Source organism: Nothoprocta perdicaria, unplaced genomic scaffold (genome assembly GCF_003342845.1).
Source record: "Nothoprocta perdicaria isolate Ctin4 unplaced genomic scaffold, notPer1 scaffold_146, whole genome shotgun sequence".
NCBI lineage: Eukaryota > Metazoa > Chordata > Aves > Tinamiformes > Tinamidae > Nothoprocta > Nothoprocta perdicaria.
The window spans coordinates 949,065-963,916 of NW_020454605.1; the positions used below are offsets into that span (position 1 = coordinate 949,065).

Below are 14,852 nucleotides of genomic sequence, written 5' to 3' on the forward strand. Positions count from 1 at the left end.
TCTTCTTATGCAGAAGAAACCTGAAATATATTTTCAGAAAAACAAGTGTTTCATCTAACTCTGAGGTTTCATTTTAGCACAGTTTGCCCATTTTCAGGAATTAAAATGTTTTTCATCTTTTCCAAATCCCTGAATGGCCATATTTCACCTGCAGTATCTTTTCTACAGATACTTCTTCTGTCTGGGCTTCTGTCTCCTCCAGAAACTGGGCCCTGGTTCGATCAGTAGCTTGGAGTGTGTTCTCTGTGTGCAGGTGGTTTCTTGTGTCAGACCAGAGCATCTTTTAAGACATGGATTTTGGCATCCCTGGAATGCAATTGTTCCTCACCACAGCAGGTGGGGAAGCTGGTGATGTCTCAGCTCCTGACCTTGGAGCAAAGTCTTCAAGCTCCATGCATGGAGCAGACAGGACCTCCTGAAGACCTGCAGAATAAACCTGGTCATTTCAGAACAGAGCAGAATTAAATAAGATGCCTTATAGTAATTTCTTCCCAAGGGAAAAGCGAAGTTAAACTCCTCATTTAGGATCATTTTGTTCTCCTCGCTTCCTCCTCGGCTAATCTCCTGCATTGCTTTGCTTTTGAATTTGTTACCATTGTCTCTAGGTTTTCTTTTGATCTCACTTCTCAAGTGTGTGGGTGCTGGTGAATGACCGTGAGAGGGAACAGGTTGTGTTGAAGAGTCACATGCTGGACTCATGTGGGGTGACCAGAGATAAGAACTGGCCCCATCTTGGCACAAATCTCCTACCAACTTAACTTCTCGCTGCAGACAGCTTCAGAGCAGTCACTCCTGTTGTGTTCGTGCAGACACCTTTGGCATTTGGGGATGAGAATGAGCTCATAGAGCTGCGGTTATGCCAAAAAGCTGCGCTTATGTATGTGGTTTAGTGCTCAGCCCTGACTCACATCTAGTGGCCTCTGTGCCCAGCTGTGTTGGGAGTGTTTTGTGTGACCTTGCTATAGGCTGACTAGGCAGGAATTGCATCTTCTTGATTAATAGCCTTGTTCGGGGTTATATCCCCGTGGTTCAACATCACAAATGAGTCTTTATTATCCCTGGTAGTGGCTTGGAGTCCTGGCTTGCAGAATGAGAGTGCAGTCCTTGCCCTGGCTTGGGAACCATCAGCACAATTAATTATATTGCAATTGCAGGGTAAAAATCGCCAGGAAGGCAGAGACACCGAGGCCTGCAAGTATTGTGTGGGTTTAATTAAAAGGGTGATCCTGAGCAGCTTTGGGTGGAGATACTTTATACTTCTCCATTGGTTTCTATCTCCGTCTTCATAATTAATTGTTAGTGAGTTTGAATGGAATGAGACTTTTTTCTCAAAGGGGAAGGGTAATTGGTTTTGAAGAGTGTTCTAGCAGACTGCAAAATAAAGGTGAAAAAGGAGAGCTTTCCTCCTTTCCTGGCTCTCCTTAGGATAGAGACCACAAATGCAGCTTAAGAGTGAGCCTGGACCAGCGGCGTTTGCTTTCGGGTCAGAGGATGGCCGTGTTCCAGCAGAGCGTGCGAGCCCTCCTGTCTGTTCCCGAGGGATTCTCCAGGCCTGTTCCTAGAAGGTGACTAAGCTGGGTTGGGGCAGGCAAGCTTGGCATCCAGCAGCTTAGTTGTTGCAGTGTCTCTGCGTGTCCGTGCTGGGAATGTTACATTGGCCTCCACCTTCGGTCGTCAAGTTCTTCCCCAGGGAACCGGATAGAGCGAAATGCGGTCTCAGAAAGGCCACGTGAAACGTCTCTTGTGCCTCCCTCTGCTCTCAACCCCGGCACTGCTGGTGAATTACATAGAAGTGCACTTGGGCTTGCTGTCCAGATCTCGGATCACAGGAGGTGACTGCAAAGGGGCTCATTTCAAAGCCTCTCTTGTGTTCTTTGGTAACGCATGCAAGGACAATGGGGCCAGCGTTGCTGCTGTAATGACTAAGAAAAAGCTCATCTGATGTATTTGTTTCCTCCTCCTATATGTGTGCTTTGGTTGGAGATGAGTGGATTTTTGAAATGCTCTCAAGTGCCCACAACCCAACTGACCAAGGCACTTTTGGAGCCTAAGCCAGCATTTTCAAGTTATTTTTAAATGCTGGAAGCCTTACAGAGGTCTGGGAATATAAATGATTAATTATTAGCATCACAGAGCATAGGAGTCACAGCCCTCGACTAATGGAGCCATTGTGCTAGGTGCTGAATGCACACAGAAAAAAAGTGGCTGGTTTTGCCCTCACAACCATGAAATTGTAGCAGATTCAGCTCTGATCACTCTGTTTTCCAATATAATAGAAAATACTCAGTATGATGCAGCAGTGTATCAAATCCCAGATACATTTTTTAATAGCAGATGAAGCGCAAATAAAGGTCAGACTTGTCTAACATGCGTTTGTTTAATGCCTTGAATGTCAGAGTACAGTAAACACTGTGTGAATGCCTGAATGAAAAATAATTGCTCAGGCATAGAGTAGATAACATTGGCTATAAGTGTCTTTACTGTGTTCCTCGATGATATCAAAGCCTCTGATCAGGGCTGCGTTACCATTAACAGAGGACTTGCATTTGCTGCCCTCCTTTGATCACTTTGCCAGGGTGATGTCTGGCTGGTTTCCCTCTGTCGGGGCCCACAGCTCTGATGAATCTGTGGCTTTCTTTTTTCTTTAAAATCAGCTTGAGAATTGAGGGTTTTCATTCAGTTCTCCCTTTGACCTACACGAGGGGGGCGGTTTCTCCACCCCTTTTCTTTTCTCCTCTTCCTCCTTCAAGGGATAAGCAGCCTAGTTCCTTACATGCTGTTACAAAACCCTCATCCCTGCTGCACCTTGTACATGGTGCCCAGTATATCTGCTAGAGAAAATTGGCTATGGCTGCCTGTCTGCAAATGAGAGAAGACTCCAAAATCGGAACTTTTCTGCCTTTCCTCCCCAAAAGGTCCATCTCTGCCAGAGAGCAGCTTTATTCTTGCAGAACAAAATTCTATTCTTGCAGAACAAAATACAGCTGTGACGGTGAAATGCTTGACCACATTTGCTGCGCTGGAAGAACAGATATGTTGTTTTAGCTTTCTTTTTTTTTAGATATCTTAATTTTTTTAGATATCCTGCTGCCACTGAGCCCCTTGGAAGATAAGTACCTAGACATCCTGCCTAGGCTGACATTCAGTAGGGAATAAGAGCAGTTCAAAGGGGTCACAGCAGCTGGTGACTGCGTAATCTGCCGCAGTATCTTGCATTTACTGAAGTGCAAGGGCCTGTGCCTGGACAGACATTGAAACACATGCCTTGCTGAAGCCAGACTGCTGCTGTGTGGGAGGGACCCTCCTGCCCGCCAGCTGGTGGCACACGTCAGTTTTGGGTGTTGCTTTTTGAAACTGTGAGTGTGACAGAGCCCTGGAACAGGCTGCCCGGGGAGGTTGTGGAGTCTCCTTCTCTGGAGGTCTTCAAAACCCGCCTGGATGCCTCCCAGTGCCACATGTTCTGGGTGTCCCTGCTGGAGCAGGGGGTTGAGCTAGATGATCTCTAGAGATCCCTTCCAACCTCAGTCATTCTGTCATTCTGAGACTTCTCTCCGTGTCAGGGAGAAGTCAGAAACCAGCACATCAAAGCGGTCAGTTCTGGTGTGCGCTGCTGCATTTGCAAGCTCTGCAGAATTATTTGTGTTTTCTCTCCAGTTCTGCTCTAGCCACAAAGTGAACTTCCAACAAAACAGATTTATTTGGGGGAAATTTGCTCTTTAACCCAAGAGCCCCAAACTGAAATATTTTAGAAAGAGACTAAAACCCTACCACAGCTGTCAGGAGGGCCTGTACCTCCTCTTTGCTACTGCAGCCCAACCTTTCTGTCCTCTGAAGTGCCCCATGGCAAAGAGGTTTTTGACGAGTTCTGCTTTAAACATTAAACAATTTTAGTTGAGTGACTCATTGTTTCATATTTTTTGTTTGTATTGCTATAGCAGTTGAGCTTTGGATCCAAGACCCTGTTGTGCCAGGTGCTGTAAAAGCATGAAAAAAAATAACAAAAAGACCTTATGAGGAAGAACATGAATTTCTCCATAACCCGAGACGGCAGATGGCTGCAGATGGGGGAGCACGAGGATCTAATGAGATAATACTGACCTGTGTAGTGAGCAGTAGTGCTGGTACATCAGTTATCTAAACATTGCTGAGGTTTTTATAGACGCTATAGCAAAGGACAGTTCAAAGGAGGGTGATCAAATGACAGCATGAGTTTGCAGGGACATCCCACCAAGCCACAGAGGCAGCACAGGGAGAAGATACGTGCCCAAATGCTGCTTGATGAAAAGAGTTTGCTGCAAAATCCAGCAAATATGCAGCAGAGGTTGACACCAAAGGTGCTGGGATCGTGTGTGAGAGGGTGCTCGGTGCAGGAGCAAAGGGCCCTGAAACTCAAGAGAGAAGGTGTGATTGTGAGAACAAGGAAAACAGCTGGTGGGGAGAAGATACCTACAGCTGCCTATTCCTGGTAGAACTTTCTTTTAGTGTTTTTACTGCCAGCAGCTCAAGGAGAATGAACTTGCAGCCTCTTAGCTCATAAACCTGAGCAGTCCTGTGACATTAAGGAAGAGGTGATGAACCAGAGCATGCGTGTTCCTTTATTGGCAGCACGAATGCGTCCATAAAGAATGAAGGATAAACAGAACTGTTGGCAGCAGAACTACTCTGTGCACAAACTTCCAGCAAACTTCCCTTTTCAGTTGCAGGATTACAAGATGCAAGTTAAGTGACAATGCCAGCAGTTTGCTCATGTCCTTGTCTGAGTATTAAGCTGAGCTTAATCTCCATCGGGTGCTTTTTCTCATGCATGCTGCCTACTGCTACAAATAATGGCAGGTTGAGATGGGCTGAAGGGAGCAGCTGCCCAGTCCATGGCTTTTCCGAGGTGCTCCATGGGTTTTCCTTCCCTGCAGAGCAGGAGGAGATGCAGCTACCACGGCATCTGCTCTGGAAGTGCTCCCTGGCACTGGGATATCCAGGAGCTTTGCACTTGCAATATCAAATGTTTTGCAGAGGGTGCAACTTCAACACGGTAGAAGTGAAACTTTAAAGGTAGCTGCTGTTTCCTGAGAGGGATTTTTGTGAAAAAAGTGGGGAATTGAAAAGGTTCTTAAAGCCTCCTTGAAACGAGTGCAGGAGAATGTGTTTAAGCACACTCCCCATAAGGTTGCTGGAAAAATAGTTTCACATTAGGAAGTGCATTGGTTGTTTCTACATAAGATGCCATCCCAAATAGTTTCTCTGTAATAGGGACCCATTTATTTGGAGCCTCTTCAGCTGTGTGGAAAGACACAAGTTCATTAGCACAGACACTTGCAGCAATGAAATTAGGTCTTGCCACTAGAGGGGGACTGCAGGCCGTACTCCATGCCTCCATCCTGCCATACATCCATCCTAGACTTTGCCATCAGTGCTAGTATGAGTCCAGCAGTACCAGTTGTGGCACCTTTTTGGCCTTCTCAGGCTGTAGGGTTATCACAGCACCTATCAATCTGCAGCTAAACAAATGTGACGTGGACAGGGCATGTCTGGCTGTCCTGACTTGTATATGACATCCCAGTGCTCCTCCACTTCTGCAGATTACTAATTTTTATTTCCAGATTTTCACAGAAAGTGTTCCATACATAAAAGATGCTCAGTGAAAGATGAGCAAAGCCTGTGCGACCTCACTTAAACAGGGAGGGTGTTGAGTGGCTCCTCACCCCAATGATAACAGTGTTAGTAAACACAGCAGTGACATTAAACTGGTCAGAAATTAAATGAAATATGAGCATTTCTAGCGAAAAGTGAATTTGTTGATGGGGGTTATAGTACAGGGGACTCATTTGTGTGCTGGGTCTGACAGAGTGGTTTGACCAACCTGTTTCTTGTCGCCTTGCAGGGCCTTCACCCATGTGTTCACCTTTGGCCCAACATTTCGAGCTGAAAACTCCCAGAGTCGCAGGCATCTGGCAGAGTTTTATATGGTAGAGGCTGAATTATCCTTTACTGAAAGCCTTCAGGACATCACACAGGTGGGTATCTCCAAGATAGAACCATCATTAAAAGAGTCTTCTTCCCTTAGCTGTGCTCCCTGCCCGCAACAAAGGCTGCAGTCTCTCTTACCTTGTGTTGATCCTGGTTATCCTGGCTGGTGACACAGGGACTTCCAAAGAACCAAGGTTCAGAACAGAAGCCTTGGAAGAGGGGACTTGGGAGGGAGGGCTGAACACTGCCACAGTCTGAATTCCTCTATACCCTTGCTAGGAGATATGTAAACATGCATGGTACATTGTGCTAAGACGTGATGCTCTCCTCTTCAAAACCTTCAGCACCTTTCCAGTAAATGTGAGTAGTGTTTGTGCAATGGGTTCATCACAGTGCTCTGGAAAGGGTTCCTTCATATCTGTTTTGAAACCTAAAGTAGAACCAGCAGTTCCTGGCAGGCACTTCTCACCATGACTCAAATAGAAGACTAAAATGCTTCCAGTCAGCTCTTGATTATCCAGGATTGACCTCCTGGTTGCAGGTTAACCACATGATAGAAGCTAATGTGTCTTACTAGGCTCAGCTTGTGGCCGCTAGGCCTTGTGAGTAAACATCACATGTGCTCTCTGTTATCAGGTAAGTTCTTTGGAGGACTGTTACAGAAATATCTTATAAAGAAGACAAAATACACTGACCACACAAGTATAACTCTCCATCAGGAGATAGTTTCTGCAGCCTGAATCATATGCAACCTGCAGAATCAGAGTAGCTTGCTTGGCACAGCCCAACACCAAAACTGATACATCCCATCTCTTATGTGACAGTGATGCTCTGTACTTATTTTTTGGACATTTGCAAGACATTGAGCTGTGTGGGCTGAGCTGCTGGAATTCCCTCTCCATTATTAATAATATCCCGATCTTTATTTTCTCTCTCCTTTTCTCAAGAACACTTTTGTGTTGAACTTATACAAATGGCATGATCTGTGCTGTAACTTCCTGAGCCCCTGTTCCTCTAAGCAATCAGGAGCTAAGCGTAAGCTCCACTACTTTTATCCACCATGATAAGCAGGGCTTTCCATTAAGAGATATTGGAGCCCTTAGACACAGCATAAACTTCTCTGTACTCTTTTACTGAGAATCCTAACTTTTTGGCTTGTAACGTATAGCCAGTTGGTGCAAAGGATTCAGAGAACTAGATGTGAAAATTGTTGTGGAAAGCAGAGGGCCTTTGTTGCATTTTTATTTTTACTGTTGCTAAATATTCTGTGAAGTTTCAGTCTTAGGCTCTTCTTTCTTCTTCCCCCAACCCGAAGTCCTTGACAGGCATCCCTTTCCTATAACAGAAAGTCCAAGAATTGCAGTTTTGCATCGCAAGTCTACATTGCAACATGCTTACTTCTGTGATGTTCTCACTTAGAGAACTAGAGTTCCTGTTTTGTTTAATTTTAAATCATTGGGCAATCTACAGTCCACTAAAAAAAATAAAAAAAAATCTGACAGCTGTTCTAAATCCTATGTTGAGTTTCTTTTTCCCCACATAACTGACCTAAATTTAGTGTTCTCTCAAGTATCTGCATGTTGGGCTGTTTGCCTGTTTGTTGTCATCTGCGAGTTCTTTGTTTGGTACAAAATACCCAGTTAAAAGCCTTGGAGGCTATTGGCCAGAGTTAGTATCTGAACTTTGTCCTTGTATAAAGAGCTGGATTGTTTAATGTTTTAACTTATTCTTAAATCTTGTGTTCGGCAGTTGGAGTGAATACCTCCAGCTTCAGCAAGTTAGCGTGCTGGGAATGCTCAGCTTCTTCAGAAACATCTTGAAGCGTTTGCTTGTTACCATTTGAGTCTTGAGATCTTTCTCTCACCAGTTCCAAAAGTAACACAGCTTTCTTTACAGAATAACACAAAAAAGATCAATAATAAAGTTAAATATAGTCAAGCATTAAGGATTCTGAGAGTGATGGCCTCTTTTTCCTACTTTAATTGCAAACAGAAATGTTCGGTTGTTCCTAAATTGGTAACCCAGTTCTTAGGAAGTCTCATGTGCCTTGATTCTGTAGTCTAAATAGAGGTGCTGTGCCAAAATGTATTTAAATGCTGCAGAGAAGCTTAAATTCTCACAATACTGGTTGCAAAATGCTTTCTGTGGAAAGTCGCATCATGTTCAGTGCGTTCGGCACAGTACTCCATGCCAAATGTGATAGGTGATATTACTACTTCATTAAATAAGGTGTATAAGGAGGAGTCCTTGTGACCTCTTCCCCAAACTCATGGAGAAACAAAAGCAATTAGGAGAATGTCAGGTTAGGAAAGAAGGGGTGCAACTTGTATGGCAGAGTTTGGGCTCCGTAGAGCATCTCCCTCTGCTATCTGAGCTGGAAATCCCAGCTCTCCAGGCTCATCTGTCCTCTGAGAAGCTTGCTGTCACGCTGGCTCTCTTCAGTGCTTTGTCACATAGCATATCTGCAAGTCATTATCTTACAGTTCTCCTTTCAGCCTTCTTGGCAGCGCAGAGGATTTAACGATCCCAATTCACTCATAATGCTAATGGGGTCTGATGGAGGCCATGCGATGCAGTCATTACTGTATGGCATCAAGTGCACATGCAAAACCATAGTAAAGGAACATTATTTATGCTGAAAATTTAGGAAATGCCAGAAGGAAACTTTGCCTTGGGCACTTTTTGAAGTTTATGCATTATGTTAGTCCTACATAAAAGAACCACGTCCTAGCACCACTGTCTCTCTAGGTACATACTAGGAGGCTACAGTAGAACACACATTGCTTGAACTTTTCTGTAAGGGCAAAAGTGCTGTCGTTACAGAACACAGAACATTGTTATCCCCTTTTTACAGAGGGAATTCAGGCCTGAAACGTATTAAACGGGAGCAGTGATTTGGGGGGGCAGGGACCTCAGCTATGGTGTGGTTTGTTTCCAGAATACTTTGCCTTGTAATACTTTGCCTTTATCTTCTCAGTGTCATTTCAATTCCCATTTGAAGTGATTGTCTTAATACTTAATATTTGATTTTATTGCTATTTTTAGTAATAATACTATAGCATTATTATTATAGAACCTTAATACTATTTTTAGCTGTATTCCAGGTGTGCTGATAGGTTAAAAGCTTCAGTTTACTTTTAACAGATGCAAAGAGGTTAACCCTTGCAAACAAATGGCTTCTGTTTCACCAGCAAATCCTTTCTTTGTAGAAAAGAAGTATTCCACTTGAATCCTAAACGTATTTTCAAAGGTAATGGTTTTGCAGCAGCATTCAGGACAACCACACAGCAAGGTCATATCCTACCTTTGCAACAGGCATATATCAAGCACAGGTTGAGTTTGTTTGCCATGTAGCAGTGAGAGTCACCCTCACCCTACAGGAGCAGGTAGCTCTATGGCCAAAAGAGGAACGTGGTGACTGAGCTTGGATGTGAGTTTCCTCCGTGTGTGTGAACAAGCTTCAGGGTGACAAATAACTATCCAGTTGTTGCTTAATGTTTCAATACCCTATGGTGTACACTGCACTGATATACCTATCCCAGATAAATGCCTAGACAAAAAATGTAAAGACATTTTTTTGTGGGTTTGGTTTTTTTTTAAACATCTTCAAAACATAGTAAGATGATTTGGATCCTTCATGCTGTGCACAGCCCTATCAGCTGCTCCTGACATTTACTGCTGCATTATTGCTATTTTTCTCTTTTTTAACTCTGGACATAGTTTTGTTTAGGAAGAGGATAAGTTGTAGTGACAGAAGACCCAAATCATTAATAAATACAGTTGGGATCTGCAGTTGGGATACAGTTGGGATAATCCAAATCAGAGACTTCCAACAAGTTCTGCAGCAACATGAGGGGAGGCCAGGATTGATACTGCTGAACTCTCTTGAAAATGAGAACCTAGAGACAAAAGCTGGGAGAGATGAGGGGGAGCTTTCATGTTCATCCTCCTTGCCTGCCCTCAAAATCCACGTTTTCCTTATGAAGCAAGAAAACTACTGGCAATCGAGGCAAAGAGAACCCCACCTCTGAGACAGTCTACTTACTGGCATCCCCAGGGCTTCCCCCATATAAACCACCTGTAAACGTGCCTCTTTCAGGATATTTTCCAACCCAATCAGTTGGCCCATCTCTAGCCCACACCCTCCCTCAAACCAACAAACCAGTGGCTGTGCCTCTGCACTCCTACTTCTCAGTCCTTCATTATACTATCTGCTTAAAGAGCTTTTTCCTTTTTTTCTTTTTCTCCTTTTTCTTTTTCTCCTTTTCCTTTTCCGTTTCCGTTTCCGTTTCTGTTTCCTTTTTCTTTTTTTCTCTAGCGTTTGTGCCTAATACGCATTTGGCGTAAATACGAGTAAGTGCGGTGAGGAGGCCAATGCCTGACCCACGTGTCTGCCTTTTTTGCCAAGATAAAACCTCAGTCTCAAACCTGGAAATATTTCTCAGATTGTTTTTCCCAAACCACCCACAGTTTTTTTCCACAAGAGGAAGCTGCTTATGCCGAGTGCTGTGGGAACCTAATTGTTACTTTATCGCGCAGTGAGGGGGGAAAAAAGTGCTAATTAAACAACGTGGTTCTCTAAAACCAGATACTTTCATTTTCTAGAAAGAGGAAGCTTAATGTAAAATGCCTTCGTCTCTGCCTGAAACCAGATGAATTGCCAAGATCTTTTCTAATTTTATTTGCATAAGCCCTTTTCTGGCTACTTTGAAGAAAGTTCAAAGCTGTTTGGTTATTTGCCACTCAGCAGCAGGAATGCTGGCTTTTCATTTCCTCCCTATTTGAGAACCAGTAGGGGTAAAGCCATTCATCTGCATATGATAATGCTGTTCCTTTATTTGGATCTTCCTTTATTTGGATCTTCCCTTTCTAAAGAGAGGGTCCATATTCGAGCAGAGTCTGAAAGTGGCATTCAGCCCCTGTGTTTACAGAAAGAGCAGGAGTGTGCATGGACTTGAAGAGCTATTTTTTAACAGAAAAGACTTGCTCCCCTACCAGGTTGATATGAAACACAGTCAACACTCCTTCTTACACAAGAGAGCAGAATAAATATTCTTCTTTTGTAAGAATAAAGAGAGCAATTTAATGGAAAGCTGTGAGCACTGATGCTCCACAGGCCCTGACTCCCTGCGTCACACAGGCATGGGGCTACAGGGAGTCAAGGGAGCTCGTTGCCAGCATCACAGCCAGTGTCTTGGTCTGCTTTGCATAACCAAGCAGGAAAATGGCTCTTTAAACAAGATGATCAAAATGCACTGAGGCCCCAGTTGGGTGTTTTTGTTTTGTTTTGTTTTTTTCCATTTAAAATTAGTAGCCCTTGTTTAATTTCTTCATGAGTGCAGACCATTATAACAGGTATATTCAAATTGCATGTTAATGTCATTTAGCTTATCAATAGTAGTGTAAAAAAATAAACCACATCTTTTTCTTCATTTTTTTATTCCTCAAACATCCCCATTTTTGTGCCCTCAACTTTAGCTGTCAACTCATCCTTGCTTTGCTCTTACTTTGCAGAGTCTCTCTGACATCTGTCTAACAGGTTGACTTCAGCCAGAACATTTATTCTCTTTTTCCTTTAGTTCTGCTTCTTGTAAAAACAAACCAGAAAACTAGAATTGCTCATTACAGGAAAGGTATCTCACTGATAATCAATCTGAGATCAGTAACTACAGATGGTGATAACAAGCTTGTTTGTGGCTAAGGGCCAGGGGTTGCTGAGGTTGTGGCAGCACCAAAGGACGGGCTGCTTGAATATTTCAGGTATATCAGCAGACACTAAAACCCAGAAACACAGGTTTCATGAATCCTCAACTATGGGCAAGCCTGCTAATTGGGAGCATTAGCAAACTGGTGCCTTCATGTGCAGTCTGGCCGTGCTGAAGGTTGGAAGTTCCTTCTCTATAGAATGCCAAATGTGTGTAGCATGCTTCATATAGAGTCTGGGACATAAAACAATTTCAGTTTCTCATGCTCTTCTGTTTTCTAGGTTATGGAGGATCTCCTCAAGACAGCAACAAGTACTGTACTCTCCAAATGTCCTCATGATGTTGAGCTTTTCCATAAATACATAGCACCTGAACAGAAGGTAATAAATGTAACAGGAAGGTGTTGCAGTCCTCTTATGCCGTTCTGGTGCTCTTGACAACAGGAGATTATTTTTTAATAGACTGTGCTATGTTAGCTAGCTATGAAAAGCCAAAAATCAGCCTCATCTTACGTGATCATTTGGGCCAGTGCAGAGAGGACACACAACTTTCTGTAGCTTGGGTGTGAAACAATAGCTCCAAAACCTGTGTTTTTTTTAGCACTGGGTGATTGGTAGTAGATTTTGACCTACACTTCAGAAATTGGAGGGAGGTGGCTTTCTGCATTCTCAGTGGGCCCCTGAACCCTTAGTTGTAGCTTTACATCTTCTGTTTTTCTTGTTTTTACCAAGGACAGGTTGGAACAAATGCTGAAGAAGAAATTTGTGACGTAAGTCCTCCTATTCCAAAATGTTCCAAAAGGGTTTATGCAAGGAGGGGGTGCTTTTTATATTATTTTCTTTTTCCTTTCCCAAATCAGTGCATTCTGAAAAGCGTGAGCAGCAATTGCTGTTATGCTATTTGCTACTCGCCCTTACCATCTACTCATGAGAAAAGGTATCTGCATCTGCTTCCCAAGACCAAATCCCTTTCCAGCAGGGTATCATCCTTGCAGCACGTAGCAGAGCGGAGCTTTGCCCACTCTTTTCCTTGAATTCAGCCTTGGAGCTCTGTTGCCTTTCACTTCTTCCCTCCAACAGTTCCCTTTTTTGAATCTCATTTTTTATACTATTTAAAACCATAATTGGTTTTCTGTTGCCAGTTGCTTGTGCTGCTCTTCTTTGCATATAGAGAACTGGAACAAATAGAGATTTTAGGTTCCTTCTTGCCCCCAAGAATATCTCCTCTTCCCATCCTTTCCTTCCTCCTGAAATAGGAAGGGATTCTGCATTCGTCCCCAAATAGCTTGTCAGGCCACTCAGCCCAACACTGGTTTTCCTATTAAGCAGCTATAGGCCCCCCTCTAGCATCAGGATCATCGTAGATCCTCCCCATGCATTTTGTGTGCACAGACAGCCCCAGAGACCTCTGAATTGAATCACTGTGCCCTATTTATTCTTGCCCTCTTTGGCGCCTGATATATTCCTGATAGGACAGTGTTACACCCAACTTTTGTAGTCCAAGAAGAAAAAGGGTGACATCCCACCTCCCTCTCCTTACTTTTCATTTTCTAACTCAGTGTCTCCTCATCTTCACGTGCTGGCTAATCTGGGATACTCCTAGTTTACGCATTCCAGCTAAATGGTATCTGGTTGGGTAAAGTTCGTCCTATTGAGGAAGAACTTCTTCACTGTGAGGGTGACAGAGCCCTGGAACAGACTGTCATGGAGATTGTGGAGTCTCCTTCTCTGGAGATCTTCCAAACCTTCCTAGATGCGACCCTGTGCTCTGGGTGTCCCTGCTGGAGAAGGGTGATTGGACTAGATCATCTCCAGAGGTCCCTTCCAGCCTCAACCATTCTATGATTCTGTGAAATGTCAGTGCATCTCTTTGGCCTTCCACAGAAACAGCAACTTTGCCTTGGGTGAAATTTCCAATCAAAATACTGCAGACCACGCTTGAGGGACACTGTGTTTCTCCCAGCGGTATTTCCTGTAGAAGCCTCCTGTGTGTTAGTGAAACCTTGTTGTAGGTAGAGCTCGTGTTTTCTAGGGAACTTCATTTATAGTTGGACTTGGCCAGTGATACGAGGAGATGAAATGATTGTGACCGGGTTATCGGTCTCTCTCTCCACAACGTTTGCATGGCATGTGGAAAACTTGGCTCCAGAGTATCTTCCATTGAGTCTTGGTCTTCCCAGACCTGCAGCATCTTTCACTGCACTATTTCTCTTTGCTCCCCCATGATGCTGATTTTTTTTTTCGGGGAGGACTGGATCGAAGTCACTGGAGAAATTGCTCTCATAACTTTGTTGGAGGAGCAAGGAAACATTGTTGAAAGTAAATACTGGGGCTTTTGCAAAGTAAAAGGAAAATGTTTGAGGTACTGGCTTTTTGCACCCTAGTCTGTTATTTTCATGTAAAATTGTGCTGAACACATTGTTGATGTGCATTAGTAATGGCATGTTATTTTCTTAAAAATAAATCGAGCTTAGATGAAATAGTTCTTAGCAGAACTCATTTCTGAGTGAAATGCACCATTGCAGTCGTGCAGAAGTCTCTTGAGAGCTTAGCACTTCCATTCTTGCATCCAGCTGAAGCACAGGGAAAAGGTAGGGTTCTTGCCATATAAAATGTAATTATTTGGGTTCCTTCCAAAGAATTGTTGCTGGGAAATCTGACATCACAGCACAAGGCAGCTTGGTAGCAGGGAAATGCCTCCTTAATTTTCCGATGCGGCCCTTCACCAGAAATCTTGCTTGTTATTCCTTTCCCAGTTATCTCAAAGAGGTTATTTATTTATTTATTTCAGAATTTCCTACAGTGAAGCGGTGGAAATTTTGAAGCAAGCTGCTCAAACTTTCACTTTCAAGCCAGAGGTAGGGAATTGCCTGATTGCTTCTCCCTGTGTCTGCTGCTGCTCACAGACAGCCTGAATTTTGTAGATCTCGGGGAAACCTTCTTTTTGCCTCTTGATGCTGCAACAGAGTTGTTACTCAGCAGAAGTGCATTCTTGGTGTATTTGCTCCATCGTAACCCAGATAAACCTCTTATCCTTGAAAGGTGAAATGGGAGTTTTGTAGCAGTGGAGCATGAAAAATTTGTAAGGAAGGAAAGGCTAAGTGAGTTGAGGAAAGACTAAGTGAGTTGGGCCTGTTTAGCCTGGAGAAGAGAAGATTGAGAGGGGATCTGATAAATATGTATA

General features: G+C 43.6%; 1 protein-coding gene across 2 annotated transcripts in view; it reads left to right on the top strand.

Annotated features, from left to right (window-relative positions):
* Positions 1-14,852, top strand: part of NARS2 (asparaginyl-tRNA synthetase 2, mitochondrial) — a 51,831-nt gene that overhangs the window by 25,505 nt on the left and 11,474 nt on the right. For both annotated transcript variants that reach the window (XR_003248560.1, XM_026034533.1), the window contains 4 exons: positions 5,879-6,011; positions 11,951-12,049; positions 12,401-12,438; positions 14,460-14,526. Coding sequence is in view for 1 of the 2 variants with exons in the window: in XM_026034533.1 (XP_025890318.1) it covers positions 5,879-6,011; positions 11,951-12,049; positions 12,401-12,438; positions 14,460-14,526 (337 nt within the window). In the remaining variant the exon portion in view is untranslated. The remainder of the gene's footprint in view (positions 1-5,878; positions 6,012-11,950; positions 12,050-12,400; positions 12,439-14,459; positions 14,527-14,852) is intronic.